The sequence below is a fragment of the Salvelinus namaycush genome, chromosome 1, assembly GCF_016432855.1.
Source record: "Salvelinus namaycush isolate Seneca chromosome 1, SaNama_1.0, whole genome shotgun sequence".
Classification (NCBI taxonomy): Eukaryota; Metazoa; Chordata; class Actinopteri; order Salmoniformes; family Salmonidae; genus Salvelinus; species Salvelinus namaycush.
In genome coordinates this window covers 74,329,683-74,351,111 of record NC_052307.1, presented here as the reverse complement: position 1 = coordinate 74,351,111, position 21,429 = coordinate 74,329,683, and the positions used below count along the sequence as shown (strand labels likewise).

General features: G+C 46.2%; 1 protein-coding gene across 1 annotated transcript; it reads right to left on the bottom strand.

Annotated features, from left to right (window-relative positions):
* Positions 1-790: 790 nt before the first annotated feature.
* LOC120052906 (aggrecan core protein-like) lies at positions 791-20,738 on the bottom strand (the record flags this gene model as incomplete). The annotated part of the gene is made up of 17 exons (XM_039000125.1): positions 791-981; positions 1,258-1,402; positions 1,981-2,063; positions 2,156-2,314; positions 5,902-6,015; positions 7,218-7,331; positions 7,584-9,086; positions 9,237-9,335; positions 10,541-10,834; positions 13,294-13,421; positions 13,897-14,071; positions 14,493-15,134; positions 16,103-16,396; positions 16,674-16,801; positions 17,962-18,136; positions 18,493-18,784; positions 20,616-20,738. Coding segments are annotated over 17 exons (4,659 nt in total), but the record flags the coding sequence as incomplete, so codon positions are not given.
* Between the last annotated feature and the right edge of the window lie 691 nt (positions 20,739-21,429).

Below are 21,429 nucleotides of genomic sequence, written 5' to 3'. Positions count from 1 at the left end.
GTCTAGCGGAAACTTCCCCCTACACCGTGTCTCCATAATCCAGTCTAGTTGGCGACATGGACAAAGTATTTCAGCAACAACTCACACCTTATCGACGGCATCCCAATCCACCAAAACAACAAATTATATTAATAATAATAATAACAATAAAACTCCAAACAATAAACAACTCTTATATATAATGAAAACATGTCATTATTTTGGGACAAGAATGACAAAAACATACATTTACATAATGGCTTAATTTATACTTTTTTTAAATAGTCAGAGAGCGACAAACTGAAAAGACAATGTTACTGCTCTAAGTTGATTTGGTCTTATGTACAAGGTGGGTACTTCAAACATTCAAACCTCTTTAGTAAGTTAGAAAATGGCTTCTGTGTTCTGTAAATGTTCTTATAAAATAATTATCTTCAAGAGATCTCCCTTAATCTTCCCTGCTTAGTGACGTTTGCTGCTGGTTGATTCTCCTCGCCTTCTGATCAATCTGCGCTGTATTCTGTTACTGGGGGAGGGCACTGCTGTTGGCAAGAGAAACAAACATTACCTTCATAGATTCATACATTACCTTCAATGATTCAAAAGTAATTTCATAGCATTAGACAAAATTACAATAATGCAAAGCTTCACTGAAAACTACAGTGACATTTTCGTCAACCTACAAGGAACCTCGATTTCCACCTTTCTACCGATCATTTCAATAGCAGAGTTCTTAAGGAGAATTGGAAGTGTGTCAATGTGGGACCTACAGGTATGTTTATAGAGTGTTGAAAGAGCAAAAGAGTGTGTACTACTCACCGCCCATACATTCCACCTGTGGCTTCTCCCACTGTCCGTCTGCCATGCAGCGCACCACAGGCAGGTGGCGCTGTAGGAGGCCTGGGTTACACTGGTAGCGGATGATGGACCCCACAGTATACTGCTCCCGCCTGCTGCCGAACATCTTGGCATTCTCCACCTCTGGCGGTGCGCCACAGTAGACTGGGGAACAATGATTAGTAAATCAATCAATCAACAAATCTATCAATCCATCAAATTACAACTGATGATATTTATTGGTAGCAATTTATTTTGAAGGGTACCTGCCTAATGAGTTAATAAAACATGAACGAGTTGTAACACCAGCACAGGTATAAGATAACATACACATAATGATGGCGAAGGTACAGTAAAATGAGTTTTTAAGAAAATAATTACCAGTGCCCATCCAGACTCTAGAACACAATTCTTGAACCCTAACCCCTGACCCATATGTACCTGGGCCAGTCTTGCAGGTGAAGGGCAGGTGGTAGTTGCAGGGAACGTCGTTCCATTGGCCGTTCTCGTGCCAGATCATCACCACACAGTCTTCTCCAGAGTTAAAGTAGTTATCCGGCTGGTTCGGCCGCCAGTTCTCAAATTGCTGAGGGGTGAGGAGAGCAACATTGGTAGGAAGTTACAAAGACCATTTATGTTTCTGTTGGTTTCTTGTTTTCAATGTAAAAAAACCAGAAATCAGGAGAGTAAGTAAGTAGGCTATAGCATGCAGATCAGAATGGACAGGTACAGTATGAACAGTGTATGAATCTACAGGTACAGTATGAACAGTGTATGAATCTACAGGTACAGTATGAACAGTGTTTGAATCTACAGGTACAGTATGAACAGTGTATGAATCTACAGGTACAGTATGAACAGTGTATGAATCTACAGGTACAGTATGAACAGTGTATGAATCTACAGGTACAGTATGAACAGTGTATGAATCTACAAGTACAGTATGAACAGTGTATGAATCTACAGGTACAGGTAGAGTATGAACAGTGTTTGAATGCGGTAGGCTACAGTATGAACAGTGTATGAATGCGGTAGGCTACAGTAGGTGATCTGGTGGTCCCGGGAAAGGAAATGTTGGGAACCACTGGGGGAGAGCACTCTGAGTGGGGACTATGTTCTGTGCTAACCCACTTTCTCTGTACTGTGTCTGTCTGCCTGACTCACCAGTGGTGTGCCGTCTATCCAGCGGAAGTCATTCTCCACTGTCTTGTCATTGAGCCCAATCCACTGGTAGTCCTGGCCGTTGGCTGGAGGGGGGAAAGAGTGAAGGGATATTCTCTCTCTCTCTCTCACACACACACACACACACACACACACACACACACAGGCCTTTACTCACAGTTGACAAAGTGCTGTTCCTCTGGGGTGATGATGCTGACCAGGTGAGCGCTGAGGTCTCGGCAGCGCTGCTCGGCGTCCAGCCAGGTCTCTCTCTCGGGGAAGTGCAGGTAACAGTTGCCCTGAAACTTAGTCCACCCCTCCTCACAATCCTGCTCGTCTGTGTCGTCAACAGCAGGGGGCGATAATGAGACAGAGGATACCACACCCCGGAGAAGCCCGGTTTATTACAGACACTCAAATACATTTACATTAGATAGGAGGGAATGCTGATCAACACCACATATGACACCATAGAGGTTTTATGGAGGCTGTGTTTGTTCTAGAACTGCTGCCATTTTTCTATGCTCCATTATTAGTCCAACTATAATCATTGATTTCTTTCAGTCCAACCTATGGTGTGATAAATATTACATTTTACATTTACATTTTAGTCATTTAGCAGACGCTCTTATCCAGAGCGACTTACAGTAGAGTGCATACATTTTATTACATTTTTTTTTTTTTTACTTTTTTTTTAACATACTGAGACAAGGATATCCCTACCGGCCAAACCCTCCCTACCGGCCAAACCCTCCCTAACCCGGACGACGCTATGCCAATTGTGCGTCGCCCCACGGATCTCCCGGTTGCGGCCGGCTGCGACAGAGCCTGGGCGCGAACCCAGCCCAGCCTGGGCGCGAACCCAGAGACTCTGGTGGCGCAGCTAGCACTGCGATGCAGTGCCCTAGACCACTGCGCCACCCGGGAGATCTATTACTGCACATTAGTGAAAATACTGCGTTTTCCGGGACCTATTAACTATCAACTTGATTCACTGCTTGAGAACACTGGCACTTTGAGGTATATGACATTTTTTGGAATGGGTGAAACATTCATCAAGCATCCATTTAACCATCAACTACAGGGTATGGTGACCAAAACATTCTGCTTTAGCCAACGTGTTGTTGTTCTGCAAAACAAGCCAAAAATGTACAGTTGTTAATGCAGAAAATGGTTCTTTCTATAATGGATTTGTGTTTTAAAAACTAAAGCACAAACGAAAAACACCTGGAAAATTAGCACACGGGGTCTCTTGGGTAGTCTAACTAAATAATAATTGGTTGTGATACTTTAAATATACAACAAATCATTTAAATAGTCAGCCTAGTGAGGCCCTCCCAACAGTTAATGAGAGTTTCTGTAGTGAGGCCCTCCCAACAGTTAATGAGAGTTTCTGTAGTGAGGCCCTCCCAACAGTTAATGAGACTTTCTGTAGTGAGGCCCTCCCAACAGTTAATGAGAGTTTCTGTAGTGAGGCCCTCCCAACAGTTAATGAGAGTTTCTGTAGTGAGGCCCTCCGAACAGTTAATAAGAGTTGCTGTAGGGAAATGTAATCTGTATACTTGTTTACAGAACATGGTGAATACCTTTTTTTCCCTTCACTGTACCGTTCAAGGTTTCATTCATTCCTTCACCACACCTACATGACTAAACAATTTCACAAAATGGCTTCTTCAGCTACTTCCATACACCTGCTTGCTAGGAGCAGCAACAGAACTACACACTAAGAAAAGAAGGTTCCTCAAGGGTTCTTTGGGAAGGGTGATGGTTCTATGTGGAACCATAATGACTCAAAGAACCATTTGAGCCCTTCAATGGTTCTTTGCAGTTTTGTGATAATTAAAATGTATTCATTAGAATATTTTGGGGCGTGGCTTGCGCATAGCTTTTTGTACAACTGTGAGTGAGTGTCATTCCAGTTGATCTAATCTGTTGTGTTAAATATGACTATGGCCAGTGACAGTGTCTTGTAAAAGACTCATGTATGAACTTGTGTCAATTGAGAACATTTGACTGCTTACTAAATCAGTGGTTGTCAATTCTCTCGTTAGTGACTCCCAGAGCTAGCACACCTAACTCAACGTGTCAGCTAAAACAATAATAACGCAGCAGGAATTTCAACAATATAATAAAACAACATGTATGGTTCTTCAAAAGGATCTACAAAGAACCTTTTACACTAACAAAGGTTCTTTATATAACTATTCTCCATCAAGGTCCTATAAAGAACCATAAAAATGGGGTTCTATGTGGCCCCAAAAAGGCTTTAAACCATAGCGGAACCCTTTATTGGTGCTATATAGATCCTTTATAGAACCTTAGGAAATTGTTTTTTATAGCACCATAAAGGTTCCATTTAGAACCTTATGAGCATGGTTCTTTATAAAACCTTCAAAAAAAGGTTATATATAGCACCAAAAAGGGATCCACTATGGTTACAAGCCAAAGAACCATTATTTGGCATTATACAGAACCTCTTGTTTTGTGTGTAGACCTGGCTGAGAAAATCCACCCACCAGATATAAGCATATATAAGATATATATATATAAGATACAAGGACAGGGAGCAGTATGATGACATTGCCCCTAGACTACGGATGCCCCTATACCCCTTTAGACCCGTGGATCAGTCAGGGTCTTAACTTACTGTTGACACTTAGAATACACAAGATGCGCTTCCCGGGTGGCACAGTGGTCTAAGGCACTGCATTGCATAGATTCTGGGTTCGACCCCAGGCTCTGTCGCGACCGGGAGGCCCATGGGGCGGTGCACAATTGGCCCAGCGTCATCCGGGCTAGGGAGGGTTTGGCTGGCAGGCGCACTAGCGACTCCTGTGTCGGGCCGGGCGCAGTGCAGGTCGCCAGGTGTACGGTGTTTCCTCCGACACATTGGTGCGGCTGGCTTCCGGTTTGGATGTGCATTGTGTCAAGAAGCAGTGCGGGTTGTGTTTCGGAGGACGCATGGCCTTCGCCACTCCCGAGTCCGTACGGGAGTTGCAGCGATGAGACAAGACTGTAACTACTACCAATTGGATACCATGAGATTGGGGAGAAAAAAAGGGGTAAAAAAAAGAATACACAATGTGCAATTTCTACATGTGGTTGTGCATCAACAGTTTCTCTTGTTACGTCATTCACTGACAGTTACTCAATTAGCCCGTGTCAGCCAAACCATTTTTATTGGTAAATTAATCCAGCCAGCTATCTAAACTTGTAGTAATCACAGTTGAATTACAGACCGAGGCTCCCTCATTGATTTTGTTAATCACTCTCACTGAAATATCATATTAAAAACTGCAAACATTTCTCTCTACCCTATGGCAAAATGTGTACAAATGCAGGAAAGTTGCTGTAAAACTGCTAATTAGTCTCTCCGCCCCATGGCAAAAGACGCAGAATTTCAGCAAACTTGCTTTAAAACTACAACATTTTCTATACAACCCATAGCAAAATGTGTAGAATTGCAGGAAATTAATTGTAGATTTTATTTTTAATGATCTCCTCTGTTAAGAGGGGGGCCGCTAAAATGTTTTGCTCACAAGGATCTAATGTCAGTTTTGCGTTTTTACCCCTAATGGTAAGGATTTGACAAAAGGAAAGCTGATCCTAGATCTGTGCCTACAATCAACTTACCGTATTCTGGGGCAGACAGAATAATTCACTGCCACACCTGGGTCACGTTCAGCATGCACAAAACAGGAGAAAACGTTTTTGAAATAGAGGAAGTATACCCAAACTTGGCCGATGATAACCCTAATTGGGGTTTTCCATTTAAAAACGTTTTCGGCCATTTGTCCTCCTGAACGCAGCCCTGCTATGATGCAAGCTGCCAGCGATAACAGTTTCCTTTGCATCCTTATGACTCCTGTTGTTTTTGAGAGGTTGTTGTTTGTTAGTAAACATTAGCTGAAGCCGACCTCGTACCAATCTCGCAGCGGTCCCCTCCGTAGCTGGGCAGGCATAAGCATTTGTAAGAGTCTGCATTTTCCACACAGGTGGCTCCATTGGCACAAGGGTTGGAATGGCACACATCAACCTCTGCAAAAAAGGGGGGGGCGGGGTGAGACTGGTGCCTCAGGGGGTGAAGGAGTAGTTGCCTTGGCAGGGGGGGAGCTGGGACACAACATCATGGAAGTCATGGAATCGGAACACTGAGATGCTGCAACATGGTGATTCAGACTTACTGTGTCAGATCATCATTGAAAGGAAGATGAATAATCATCTCAATGATGTTCACTCCTGTACATGTTAACCTTTCTTCAGACCACAACATTTTACTACTTTTTTTCATAAATGTTGAACTTCTGATTCATACAGTTTAGAAGACAGATACTTTATCATATTAAATGTATTAAGATCTGAAGTAACTTTAAGTCTGGATCAGCTACTTGTTGGGAGGCATACCCATAGAAATAGAATGACTAGATGAGAGTAATTCTAATTCTTTGGGCAGTCTTGTGTTCAGATTCATATAAGCAGAAGTTCCAAGTATGTACCCAGCATGTACCCAGTATGCACCAGGATGTTGGTAGGCGTACCAGGGGTTAGCAGGCATGCAGTAGGAAAGAGAATAGAACAAGCAAAAAATCTGTCTGAAATGGCATCATAATGATGTCCTTTCAACCACTTTTGCAGTTGGGTAGGCTTACTGTAGCCTAGGCAACAGCACAACAAAAACAACACAGGATGGAGTGAAAATGAGTATGGTGGAGATCCTGAGACCTCGAGGCAAGGACACGATACACACATACACGCCAAAGACCCCGCGACTGTCTGACAAACACGAATGAGAGACCCAAAACCAGGTGCAGGCAAAACAGGACAAAACATCACACTACAACACAAAACATACAGTACAAATTCCAAACATACAAATTCCCTGGTTTCCCAGAAATCCTGGTCGGAAGATTCCGGATTTCCTGCTTATTCCCTTCTGATTCTGGGAAACCAGGATTTCAGAAAAACCATTCCCTGAATTTCGCAACCCTAATCATGACAGAGGGACTGATGTCCAGGCATACCGTAGAGAGATGAGAAAAGCATTGCTAGAAACTTTCTTTACTGAGGTGTGTTACTTTCCAGTAAAACATTTACAACACTTCTGAGGACATCAGAATGGATCAGAAAGAGAGATGTGCAGATAGGAACGAAGACTTTGCTAGGAACGAAGGAACAAAGACATCTTATGAGAGATAATGAGAGATAATGAGAGATAATGATACCCCTGCATCAGGACTCACCATACTGGCACCCTTCTCCCACTTTCCCGGGCGGACACTGGCACAGCCCAACACCATCCTCCACTGAGCATGACCCAGCACCACACGGGTTAGGGTCACATGGGTTAGGGATACCTAAGCATGAATACAATTAGGATGAATACAATACAGTGTGTACCTTTGCACCAAAATGGCACCATACTCCCTATTTAGTGCACTATATAGGGAATAGGGTGACATTTCTGATTGGCCCGTTCAATAAAAACACCATGCCACTTTACATCATTTAAATAAGTCTGTTGGCTCTACAGCGTAACAGCCAAACAAACGTTCTTTTAACTGTCCATAGCAATGAACATGGAGTCGACTGAAAGTGTGCTGACTCACCCTCCTCTGAGGATGGCTCCTCCATGACGGCAGGGGTCTGCAGGGAGATGGCTGGGGCAGCCAATCCGGCGGGAGCAAGGTTGGGGGCAAAGGTCATGTAAAACTCGCTGGTGGTCTCCCCCAGCTCAGCCCCGCCAGCCATGGCCTCCTCTGGCCCCTCTGTGCCCTCCATAAGCTCCCTGTTGCTGGGCGGAGAGGACAGCACCACAGGGAGCAGATCTCCAGAGTGTGCCCCAGATGAGACACCGCTGGCCTGGGTTGGGTGGTCAGCACCGTTCCCTGTGTGGGACCCGCTTCCCTGCCCACTGAACTGCACTGGCCCAGCCCCCAGCTCCATGGAAACCGTGGTCGCCTTGGAAACCTCTGTCATGAAGTCATTAGTCAGGAAGGTGACAGCGCTGTCCTCCTCATCGCTGGTGGAGGATCTGGAGATTCCAGACATGTCCCCGGATGGGAAGCCCGACGTTCCGAACCCTGATGCGTATCCACCTCTTCCCGCTCCGTATCCGTAGTGGAGAGACCCCGAGGCCTCCTGTTCCCCTGAGGCTGACCCTGTGAGGTCGGTAAACCCTGACCCCAAGAAGGTCACACCCGGGAAGAACCCTGAGCCACTGCTGCCTGAGGCCGAACCGCTGATATCACCACTTCCGGAGCCGTAGTGGAGAGACCCCGAGGCCTCCTGTTCCCCTGAGGCTGACCCCGTGAGGTCAGTAAACCCTGACCCAAAGAAGTTCACACTCGGGAAGAACCCTGAGCCACTGCTGCCTGAGGCCGAACCGCTGATATCACCGCTTCCGGAGCCGTAGTGGAGAGACCCCGAGGCCTCCTGTTCCCCTGAGGCTGACCCCGTGAGGTCGGTAAACCCTGACCCCAAGAAGGTCACATCAGGGAAGAACCCTGAGCCGCTGCTGCCTGAGGCCGAACCGCTGAATTCCAGGCCCCCTCCACCCAGCTCCTTCTCTTTGTGTGTGTGAGAGGTGGAAACCTCCATCAGTTTCCCATCGATCAGCAGGACCTGAGTGTCTCCGCTTCCCGACTCCTCTCCCGAATGACCACTGGAGCCTCCTGAGGGAAAGAATCCTGAGGGAAATCCGGAAAACTCCTCACTGGAACTAGAGCTGGAGCCGGACGACATTCCAGACCACCCCCCACTTTCCCCAGAGCTGCTGGAGCTGTCAGACGAAGAGCCGCTCTCCTCAGAACTGACACCGGAGCCACTTCCCCATCCCGACAGGAACTCACTGCCACTGAACATTCCCAATCCCATTTCTGAGGGGAAGGTGAGGATCCCAGTGATTCCCTCTCCAGCCTCCTGAGGACCCCCAGAGCCCAAACCAGATAAAACACTGCCACTCCCTGAAGAGAAGGTGACCGTTATTCCCGATCCGTCTCCACTCAGCCCCGAGCCGGACGGATCTTCACTACTCAGACCAGACGATCCGCTGGGAATCTCTGCAGAGCCTGAGGACTCCACAGAGATGGGAGGAGTGATGGAAGGCAGGACTGTGGAGAGAGAGTGAGAGTCAGAGAGAGAGAAAGAAAGCAAAGGGATTTACATATTTCAGTAATGTATATACAGTGTATATATATATATTTATAGTGTAGAATTCCATAAAATGCTTATTAAAGGCAAGTGAAGACAATGGCTCTTACCAGGCCTCAGCAAATCAGTGATGGATGTGAGGTTAACCAAAGACTCTTCTATCTCTGTGATGTTCAATCCAGTTTCATTGGCAAGAAGCAAGATGTCCACTTCAGGAAACAAAAAAGATTTGAGTGAGTGAGTGAGTAAGTGGTTGAGTGAGTGGTTGAGTGAGTGAGGGTGAGTGAGTGAGCATGCGAGCAAGCAAAGAGTGAGTGAGTGAGTGAATGACTGAATGGGTGGGTGAGTGATTGAGTGAGTGAGAGAAGGTGAGTGAGTGACCATGCAAGCGAACAAGTGAGTGAGAGTGAATGATAATGCGAGCGAGTGAAGACTGAGTGAGAGGGTGAGTGAGAGAGTGGGTGTGGGTTGATGGGTGGGTGGGTGGGTGGGTGAGTGAGAGAGTGGGTGGGTGGGTGGGTGAGTGGGTGAGTAGGTGGGGGGGGTGAGTGGTCGATTGAGAGTGGGTGAGTGGGTGGGTGATTGAGAGAGTGGGTGAGTGGGTGGGTGAGTGAGTGGGTAAGTAGGTGGGGGGGTGGGTGAGTGGTCGATTGAGAGTGGGTGAGTGGGTGGGTGATTGAGAGAGTGGGTGAGTGGGTAAGTGGGTAAGTGGGTGGGTGGGTGAGTTGGTGAGTAGGTGGGGGGGTGGGTGAGTGGTCGAGTGAGAGTGGGTGAGTGGGTGGGTGAGTGGGTAAGTGGGTGAGTGGGTGGGTGGGTGGGTGGGTGAGTGGGTGAGTAGGTGGGTGGGTGGGTGAGTGGGTGATTGAGAGAGTGGGTGAGTGGGTGGGTGGGTGGGTGGGTGATTGAGAGAGTGGGTGAGTGGGTGGGTGAGTGGGTGGGTGGGTGGGTGAGTGAGAGAGTGGGTGGGTGGGTGGGTGAGTGGGTGGGTGGGTGAGTGAGTGGGTGAGTAGGTGGGTGGGTGGGTGGGTGAGTGGGTGATTGAGAGAGTGGGTGAGTGGGTGGGTGATTGAGAGAGTGGGTGAGTGGGTGAGTGTGTAAATGGGTGAGTGGGTGGGTGAGAGAGGAGGTGGGTGAGTGGGTGGGTGGGTGATTGAGAGAGTGGGTGAGTGGGTGGGTGGGTGATTGAGAGAGTGGGTGAGTAGGTGGGTGGGTGATTGAGAGAGTGGGTGAGTGGGTGATTGAGAGAGTGGGTGGGTGAGTGGGTGATTGAGAGATGACACATTATTCTATTACATTCCTGTGTCTATCCAAGACCAACGTCCAGTTTTGATTGCGTTTTAGCCTGAATATTTTTTTGATGTTGAAATAAAGTGGAAACAACATGACTTATGATTCAACACATTTCAGTCCAAACCTTTGAAGCAGTAGGCGTCATATCTGGAATACAAGTCTGGGAATCCCGTCTGGTTGTTGTGGGTGTATACTGTGTACACCCCTGCCTTCCCTGCACCACACGCCACCCGGGGGTTGGTGATGGGGTACCGGACACTCCGGTCGATTAGCCAACCTGCGCGGCACTTATCCAAGCCTTGTCTCCAGGCGGCGTAGAGCTGTCCAGTAGAGGCCAGGGTAGCGTTCAGCTCCTGACAGTGAGCCAGAGCACCGTCATAGGTGAAGCCCTCACTGGAGCCAGCATGGAACACATCACCTAGAGAAGAGAGGACAGTTAGGTTAACGGATCAGAAGATGGTGAGAAGAGAAGAGAAGAGGACAGCCAGGTTAAGGGATGAGAGGATGGTGAGAAGAGAAGAGGACAGCCAGGTTAAGGGATGAGAAGATGAAGAGAAGAGAAGACAGTCAGGTTAAGGGATGAGAAGATGAAGAGAAGAGGACAGCCAGGTTAAGGGATGAGAAGATGAAGGGAAGAGGACAGCCAGGTTAAGGGATGAGAAGATGAAGAGAAGAGGACAGCCAGGTTAAGGGATGAGAAGATGAAGGGAAGAGGACAGCCAGGTTAAGGGATGAGAAGATGAAGAGAAGAGGACCGCCAGGTTAAGGGATGAGAGGATGGTGAGAAGAGAAGAGGACAGTCAGGTTAAGGGATGAGAGGATGGTGAGAAGAGAAGAGGACAGCCAGGTTAAGGGATGAGAGGATGGTGAGAAGAGAAGAGGACAGTCAGGTTAAGGGATGAGAGGATGGTGAGAAGAGAAAAGGACAGCCAGGTTAAGGGATGAGAAGATGAAGAGAAGAGAAGACAGTCAGGTTAAGGGATGAGAAGATGAAGAGAAGAGGACAGCCAGGTTAAGGGATGAGAAGATGAAGAGAAGAGGACAGCCAGGTTAAGGGATGAGAAGATGAAGAGAAGAGGACAGCCAGGTTAAGGGATGAGAGGATGGTGACAAGAGAAGAGAAGACAGTCAGGTTAAGGGATGAGAGGATGGTGAGAAGAGAAGAAGACAGCCAGGTTAAGGGATGAGAAGATGAAGAGAAGAAGACAGCCAGGTTAAGGGATGAGAAGATGAAGAGAAGAGGACAGCCAGGTTAAGGGATGAGAAGATGAAGAGAAGAGGACCGCCAGGTTAAGGGATGAGAGGATGGTGAGAAGAGAAGAAGACAGCCAGGTTAAGGGATGAGAAGATGAAGAGAAGAGAACAGCCAGGTTAAGGGATGAGAGGATGGTGACAAGAGAAGAGAAGACAGTCAGGTTAAGGGATGAGAGGATGGTGACAAGAGAAGAGAAGACAGTCAGGTTAAGGGATAAGAGGATGGTGACAAGAGGACAGTCAGGTTAATGGATGAGAGGATGGTGACAAGAGGACAGTCAGGTTAAGGGATGAGAGGATGGTGACAAGAGAAGAGAAGACAGTCAGGTTAAGGGATGAGAGGATGGTGACAAGAGGACAGTCAGGTTAAGGGATGAGAGGATGGTGACAAGAGAAGAGAAGACAGTCAGGTTAAGGGATGAGAGGACAGTCAGGTTAAGGGATGAGAGGACAGTCAGGTTAAGGGATGAGAGGACAGTCAGGTTAAGGGATGAGAGGACAGTCAGGTTAAGAGAAGAGAGGACAGTCAGATTAAGAGAAGAGAGGACAGTCAGGTTAAGGGATGAGAGGACAGTCAGGTTAAGGGATGAGAGGACAGTCAGGTTAAGAGAAGAGAGGACAGTCAGGTTAAGGGATGAGAGGACAGTCAGGTTAAGAGAAGAGAGGACAGTCAGGTTAAGAGAAGAGAGGACAGTCAGGTTAAGAGAAGAGAGGACAGTCAGGTTAAGGGATGAGAGGACAGTCAGGTTAAGGGATGAGAGGACAGTCAGGTTAAGAGAAGAGAGGACAGTCAGGTTAAGAGAAGAGAGGACAGTCAGGTTAAGAGAAGAGAGGACAGTCAGGTTAAGGGATGAGAGGACAGTCAGGTTAAGGGATGAGAGGACAGTCAGGTTAAGAGAAGAGAGGACAGTCAGGTTAAGAGAAGAGAGGACAGTCAGGTTAAGGGATGAGAGGACAGTCAGATTAAGGGATGAGAGGACAGTCAGGTTAAGAGAAGAGAGGACAGTCAGGTTAAGAGAAGAGAGGACAGTCAGGTTAAGAGAAGAGAGGACAGTCAGGTTAAGAGAAGAGAGGACAGTCAGGTTAAGAGAAGAGAGGACAGTCAGGTTAAGGGATGAGAGGACAATCAGGTTAAGAGAAGAGAGGACAGTCAGGTTAAGAGAAGAGAGGACAGTCAGGTTAAGGGATGAGAGGACAGTCAGGTTAAGAGAAGAGAGGACAGTCAGGTTAAGAGAAGAGAGGACAGTCAGGTTAAGAGAAGAGAGGACAGTCAGGTTAAGAGAAGAGAGGACAGTCAGGTTAAGGGATGAGAGGACAGTCAGGTTAAGGGATGAGAGGACAGTCAGGTTAAGGGATGAGAGGACATGGACAGTCAGTGCTCAAAACAACTCCCACAGCGATGTGGTTTGTGATAAAAGCCAAACCTCTTTTTCAATTGCCATTCATTTCCCACATAGTTAAGACAGAGTATATATAATAAACTAGCCCAACCTCTTGACTTATCTTTAAAGACTACTACTGCAATAGACAGACAAGAAATAGACACAAGGTATGACAACATCTCTGTGTTACAAAGTGATTCAAGAGCAATTTGAGTGAACAAAACCTAGTGTGTTTTCTCACCCCTGAGTCTGTCCACGTAGCAGTACACATCGTAGTGTTCGTCAGCGGGCCTCAGTCCATAGGACCTCACTCCTGGTAAAGTCTCCAGATCCCCAGGGCACTTTTCCAGAGGAGACACGATGGGATACCTGGGCATGAAAACAACCTTTATTCATGGCCATGAATGGGAGTATAATGAAGAAGAAGACGGTTGTACTGATGGTAAGGAACAGGGACTTGAAACAAGTACAGTATCTGTATGTGGTACAGGTGGCCGCCGGCTGGCAGCACCTTCATTGGGGAGGACGGGCTCATAGTAATGGATGGAATGGTATCGTACAAATCAAACACATTTTTGATACCACTCCATTGACTCCATTCCAGCCATTATTATGAGCCATCCTCCTCTCATCAGCCTCCTGTAGTTAGTGTGTGTGTGTGTGTGTGTGTGTGTGTGTGTGTGTGTGTGTGTGTGTGTGTGTGTGTGTGTGTGTGTGTGTGTGTGTGTGTGTGTGTGTGTGTGTGTGTGTGTGTGTGTGTGTGTGTGTGCATGTATTAATCTGTCTTTAAATATGTTTGTGTGCCCATGTGTACAGACAAGTGTGTGTGTGTCTTCCCTCCTACCTGACGGTCTGATCCAGAAGCCAGCCTGCATCACACTGGTTGTAGCCGGCTTCGTAGGCAGCCTGGAGCTGCTCTGGGGTGGCGATGGAGGCTCCAACACTCTGACAGGCCAGCTGGGCCTCCACGAAGGTGAAGGCGTAGCGGCTAGATCCAGCACGGTAGTGGAACACCACGCCTACAGATGGAGGGGGAATGATGCTGATATAATGTGCTTGATCTCATGCACCAAACACATTAATCACCCAAGTGTGTTTTTATTCACAGTTTGTAATCATTCAGATTTTTTAATCAATTATTTGTTGTGTTCTTCAGAGTGTAAAAACGACATTGCAAATATCCTCTCACAGTCAACCTATAAAGCTGACAAGTCTCCTCAGCAATGACTGCAATTCTTGTCTTTCCATTTCAACATGCAAACTCTCAGTAGTATTGAAAGTAGGGCTTGTACACTCAGTTGTTCCAGAAACAACTTTTCCAACACAGCGTCCCATGAAAAGTGACTATGTATGCTATTTACAGTCAAACCCAGCAGATATCCAGTCACTGACCTGTAGCAGAAAATAAATATCCTGATCCGCTCCCTTCGCCGATCTCACTCCACACATCCGGCCTGGCCGTTACTCTCCCCACCACATCCACAACCAACTCTCTCACACTGGGCGGCTGTGGTAGGAGCAGCTCGGTGACACCGGGCGGCTGTGGCAGGAGCAGCTCGGTGACACTGGGCGGCTGTGGCAGAGGCAGCTCGGTGACACTGGGCGGCTGTGGCAGAGGCAGCTCGGTGACACTGGGCGGCTGTGGTAGGGGCAGCTCGGTGACACTGGGCGGCTGTGGCAGAGGCAGCTCGGTGACACTGGGCGGCTGTGGCAGAGGCAGCTCGGTGACACTGGGCAGCTGTGGCAGCTCGGTGACACTGGGCGGCTGTGGCAGCTCGGTGACACTGGGCGGCTGTGGCAGCTCGGTGACACTGGGCGGCTGTGGCAGCTCGGTGACACTGGGCGGCTGTGGCAGGGGCAGCTCGGTGACACTGGGCGACTGTGGCAGGGGCAACTCAGTGCCAAAGGTGAAGTCCACGCTAGTGGGTTTCTGGGTGGCCAGGTCCTCACCCAGCGCCTCGCTCTCTGTGGTCATGTTCCTGTAGAACAACTCGGGAGGACCCTGGGTCACCGTGGCAACGCTCAGCACGCCGCTGCCCGCCTCGGTGGGCACCACCATGCCTGAGCCCTCCTCGTCCGTTTCTAGAGGAGACCAAAGAAAGGGTTCATGCTCGTGATCACTAAACTGTTGGGAACGGTTTCCAAACGGAAACGTGTGGTGAGAATGGTTGTTTACTGTTTCACTTAACACTGTTGTGATCCTGAACAAATTCAACCATTTGACAAATATGAAACAATAAAACCCTCACACACACACACGCTTAGGAATATGACACTAAAACGCACACACACACACACACACACACACACATACGCTTACAAATATGACACTAAAACACACACACACACACGCTTACAAATATGACACGAAAACGCACACACACACACACGCTTACAAATATGACACGAAAACGCACACACACACGCTAACAAATATGACACTAAAACACACACACACACGCTTACAAATATGACACTAAAACGCACACACACACGCTAACAAATATGACTCTAATACGCACACACACACACACACACACTAACAAATATGACCCTAAAACGCACACACACACGCTAACAAATGTGACACTAAAACGCACACACACACACGCTAACAAATATGACACTAAAATAAACACACACGCTTACAAATATGACACTAAAACGCACACACACACACGCTTACAAATATGACACGAAAACGCACACACACACACACGCTTACAAATATGACACTAAAACGCACACACACACACACGCTTACAAATATGACACTAAAACGCACACACACACACACACGCTTACAAATATGACACTAAAACGCACACACACACAAGCTTACAAATATGACACTAAAACACTTACCAATATGAAATATTAAAATAATCTTGTGTCGGTAGGTTCATTCCAATGATAACACATTCCAGTCTATGGTTGATTCACAGTGTAACCTAGCCTGGTTCTAGATCTGTTTGTGCTATATAGCCAACTCCTATAGGAGTTGCCAAGACGACACAAACAGATCTGGGACCAGGCTAAATGCAACCTACCTGTGTAGCAGTAGGCATCGTAGCGGGATTCGGGGAGGGGGTACCCCGTCTGGTTGACGTGGAGGTACACGGTCCGTACCCCCAGCAGACCCCCTCCACACTGCGGCCTCCGGACATTGATGGGGTAGCGGACGCTCCTGTCTCCTAGCCAGCCTGCATTGCACACATCCAGACCAGCCTGCCAGGCCAGGTACAGCTGTCCTGTGGTGGCCAACAGGGCCCCCTGCTTACTACACTGTTCCTCAGCCTCAGAGTAGGTGAACTTAGCCACAGAGGCAGAGTAGAACACACTGCCTGGGAGAGGAGAGAACAGGACAGGATGGACGTGAGATAGTGACATGTTCAGTGTAACTTGAGGTTGATAGTTGTGTAGTTAAGAATATTTGAGTCAATGTAACTAATTTATTTGATTAAGGCAATCCACATTAATCACAATTAAAATGTTCACAATTTTCACATCAGAGAGAAAAAGGCGTCTGTGAAAACGACTGTATTCTCCAAAGTGAACATGTCCTGATCTCATCCTGTCACTCACTTATGAAAAAAAGATCAAGGATGTTGCCTTGGTTACCTGTCATCTTCTCGGCAAAACAGTACACGTCGTAAGTCTCGTTGACATCTCTCACTCCGTAAGTTCGCACCCCGGGGAACTCGTCTTTGTCGCCATAACAATTCTCACGTGGATCATGGATTGGGTACCTTTCACAGAAAACAGAAATGAGTGTAAAATCCATACCAGTGCAGAGTGATAGGCCTACCTTGCAGAGAGATCTTTTAAAGTGGTATCCTGTGGGGATCTGATGTATGTCTCGTTGTATATGTTTTGACCCAAATCAATTCTATTCAGTGTGTTGGTTTAATAGAGTTAAACACCTCCATTACAACATCAACATTCTGAATCAGTTGAGGCAGAGCCGTGTTAGTTTATTGATTCAACTGGAGCCTTTGTCTTCCTTACTGGGTTACATATTATTTCAAACATATTATTTTGAAGGTTTAAAAGCTTTAAAAAGCTTCTTAGTCCAAGACTAGGCTTAATCTGTGTCCGGGAAACCGGTCCGCAATGTTTCTTCTAAACCTTCTAGTATTTCTGACAAATCAACTAGAGGAGATTTATGGAATGAGGGCTTTCATTCTGAGGTGTTGAAAAAAACGTACAGGTGAGATCAGAGAAAGGTAAACACAATCCTCTAGGTTTTTGCCAGGGATGGAAGGAGGGATGGCTGGAGGACAAGAGAGGCTGTGTGTCGAGAGGAAGTGGCATGTTCAGAGGCTCAGCTGTCAAACATTCAACAGGAAGTTCTGCATGGCAGACGTCTGTGTTTAGATGGAGGATCAAACCAAATACTGACGTGAAAATGGAAACATTACATAAATGGACAATGTTGAAATACAAACCGTCAAGTACAACTTTATTTATAATTCCTATACAAAGTAAATGATCTCAAGACCTCATGATGCTTAGAGAACTGTATGCACAGTCATTATAAACTGTGTAATAAAATCGTTTAACTTATTTTCAAACATTGGATAGATTACAGATCTGGGTTCAAAATTCTAAGTATTTGTTCAATTTTTTAGATCATTGTTTTCTTTCAAAGCATTTGATTGAGCCTAGTTGGAGTGCCAGATAGGCAGAGCTTGCACTTTTGGAATTATTCCATTGCGTCAGGCAAGCTCACTGAAGCTCACTTAATATTTTAAAGAAAACAAACACTATTTAAAGACAATCCTTATAGACTCCCTCCTTCACTTTGTTCTCAAATCAGTTCAGTTATTTCCAGTCACTTCATTCACTTCACTGCTTTCAACAACTGATTTCAGATCAGTGCAGCTGAAGGAGAGGGATATAGACTGACCTGACAGTCTGGTCGGAGAGCCAGCCGGCGTCACACTGGTGGAAGCCGTCATCATACGCGGCCTGGAGCTGCTCTGGGGTCGCGATCACAGCACTGTTCTGGATACAGGCTGCCTTGGCCTTCTCAAAGGTCAGAGTGTAGCGTGTCGTGATGGCCCGGTAGTGAAACACGATACCTGGAGAGAGACAACAGTGTAACAGCGACAGAGCAGCCACTAATGTCTCCATAAAATAATTAGATCACGGTCTATCTGTGTGGCTTAAAGATACATGATTTATTTTGCTTCAAAGTTGTCTGTATGGTTCATATACAGTACATAGAGCAGATTATAGAAAATACTCATGAAACAATACAAATCCTTAGTATTAGGCAAATAATAACATTTTTAATGTCCTAAAATCAAAAGATAGAAACTCACATGTGTACAGGGGTAGCTTTAAGCACCAACTTTGTTTACAAAGAGAGCAATATCCAAAGATGAATTCCTTGGCAGCAAGCTGCCGTCACACTCCCACTACCCTCTGTCCCTACCTTGAACCAGGACGTCCACAGTGTCATGGTTGTCCTCGATGCCGTGCTGGACCTCACATCGGTAGGTGCCGGTGTCGTTGGACCTCAACTCTGTGATCTTGATGCTGGCGTCAGTGGGGGTCTGGGGGTAGCCCACCATGTGGACCCGGTCCAGATAGTCCTCCTCCACCTTGACCTCTCCGTCCATGGCCACCAGGATGACAGAGACACGCTCCTTAGTGACGCGGCTCCATTTGATGCGGTGGGACAGGGGGGCAATGGTGGGGGCGCCGGGGTCGTGGACGGTGTGATCCTGGAAGTAAGGTTCAAGTTTATTAGAAAAACATAATTACATTACAATACAATAGTAAATACTATTTTTATGTTGATGACCACTCTGAAATAAAACACATCAAGTCACATAATGGTGGAACTACAATGGGATTTCTTATCGTGGAACTTTGTATCACTGTAACTCTTCATTGGTCAATTGAACTGCAGTCCTGTCTGAGTGAGTTTTTTCTCCTCACCAGGAATCAAATATGTGAAAAGAGTTGATACATAAAACAGTATTATGAGAAACATGAAAACAAGTCAAAACAAAGTGGGGGGAGTTAAAATAGTGGAGGGAGTTAAACAGTGGAGGGAGTTAAAATAGTGGAGGGAGTTAAAATAGTGGAGGGAGTTAAAATAGTGGAGGGAGTTAAACAGTGGAGGGAGTTAAAACAGTGAATGGAGTTAAAACAGTGGAGGGAGTTAAAATAGTGGAGGGAGTTAAAACAGTGGAGGGAGTTAAAATAGTGGAGGGAGTTAAAACAGTGGAGGGAGTTAAAACAGTGGGGGGAGTTAAAATAGTGGAGGGAGTTAAAATAGTGGAGGGAGTTAAACAGTGGAGGGAGTTAAAATAGTGGAGGGAGTTAAACAGTGGAGGGAGTTAATACAGTGGAGGGAGTTAAAACAGTGAATGGAGTTAAAACAGTGGAGGGAGTTAAAATAGTGGAGGGAGTTAAAACAGTGGAGGGAGTTAAAACAGTGGAGGGAGTTAAAATAGTGGAGGGAGTTAAAATAGTGGAGGGAGTTAAAACAGTGGGGGGAGTTAAAACAGTGGAGGGAGTTAAAACAGTGGAGGGAGTTAAAATAGTGGAGGGAGTTAAAATAGTGGAGGGAGTTAAAACAGTGGGGGGAGTTAAAACAGTGAATGGAGTTAAAACAGTGGAGGGAGTTAAAATAGTGGAGGGAGTTAAAACAGTGGGGGGGAGTTAAAACAGTGGAGGGGGGTAAAACAGTGGGGGGAGTTAAAACAGTGGAGGGAGTTAAAACAGTGGAGGGAGTTAAAATAGTGGAGGGAGTTAAAATAGTGGAGGGAGTTAAAACAGTGGGGGGAGTTAAAACAGTGGAGGGAGTTAAAACAGTGGAGGGAGTTAAAATAGTGGAGGGAGTTAAAATAGTGGAGGGAGTTAAAACAGTGGGGGGAGTTAAAACAGTGGAGGGAGTTAAAACAGTGGAGGGAGTTAAAACAGTGGAGGGAGTTAAAACAGTGTAGGGAGTTAAAACAGTGGAGGGAGTTAAAATAGTGGAGGGAGTTAAAACAGTGAATGGAGTTAAAACAGTGGAGGGAGTTAAAATAGTGGAGGGAGTTAAAACAGTGAATGGAGTTAAAACAGTGGAGGGAGTTAAAATAGTGGGGGGAGTTAAAACATTGGAGGGAGTTAAAATAGTGGAGGGAGTTAAAATAGTGGAGGGAGTTAAAACAGTGGGGGGAGTTAAAACAGTGGAGGGAGTTAATACAGTGAAGGGAGTTAAACCGTGAAGGGAGTTAAAACAGTGGAGAGTTAAAACAGAATGGAATTAAAACAGTGGAGGGAGTTAAACAGTGGAGGGAGTTAAAACAGTGGAGGGAGTTAAAATAGTGGAGGGAGTTAACACAGTGGAGAGAGTTAACACAGTGGAGGGAGTTAACACAGTGGAGAGAGTTAACACAGTGGAGGGAGTTAAAACATTGGTGGGAGGGTCCCTGAAACAGGAGGTAGTAATCTTGTTAATTTTAAATGAAAAAAAAGAAATAATATGATATGTATTGCTAAATCCAACATCCTTATCTCTCATAACTGTGTAGTATTGATATTGGTGCCAGGCCGACCCACCTGGAAGTAGCAGGGTAGTACCAAGGTGCTGCCCAGTAGAGGGCGCTGAGGCAGCTCCAGTGGGACGCTCACACTCAGTGTGTCCTCAGGGTCTGGAGGGGAAGAGGGCAGAGAGATGGACACACACACACAGACATATATATATATATATATATATATATATAATCACACAATGATTAACAAACAGACACAGGTAAAGACACAGTCACACACGCACACACAAAAAGCCATGAAACCAGACACAGATAAATATGTCATTTCATATGCACTGTATAGTGAGGAGTAATATGTCCACATACCCAGAAAGGAGTGCTCCTCATAGCTGCTGATTTGCTGATAATTGTTGAATGTTGCCGAGGTGACGGACAGACAAACACAAAGTAATACAATCCACCTGATCATAGTTTACCTGAAATCAAAAGAATAAACGCTGACTATGCGCCCTAGGTAGTGTTCTGTTACATTGTAGTTTAAGGTTAATGTTATACAAAGGCATTCATTGGCCTAAATTCATTCAAATTCATTAAAAGACCTTAAAATCAAAGACAGACCAGTTTTGTCTAAGAATGTTGACCATTAAGGATCACTTCCACACAAACCATCTGTACCTCTCCTGGCCTCTGACATCTACTAGAATGCCTTGTTAATGTAACTAGAGGCACTCAGGTACTGGGTGCCTCAGGTTCTGGCCCCAGTCCAGTCCACTGACTACATCTATAATAGATCATCATAATACAATAGTAATACAGTGCATTCGGAAGGTATTCTGACCCCTTCACTTTTTCCACATTTTGTTACATTACAGCCTTATTCT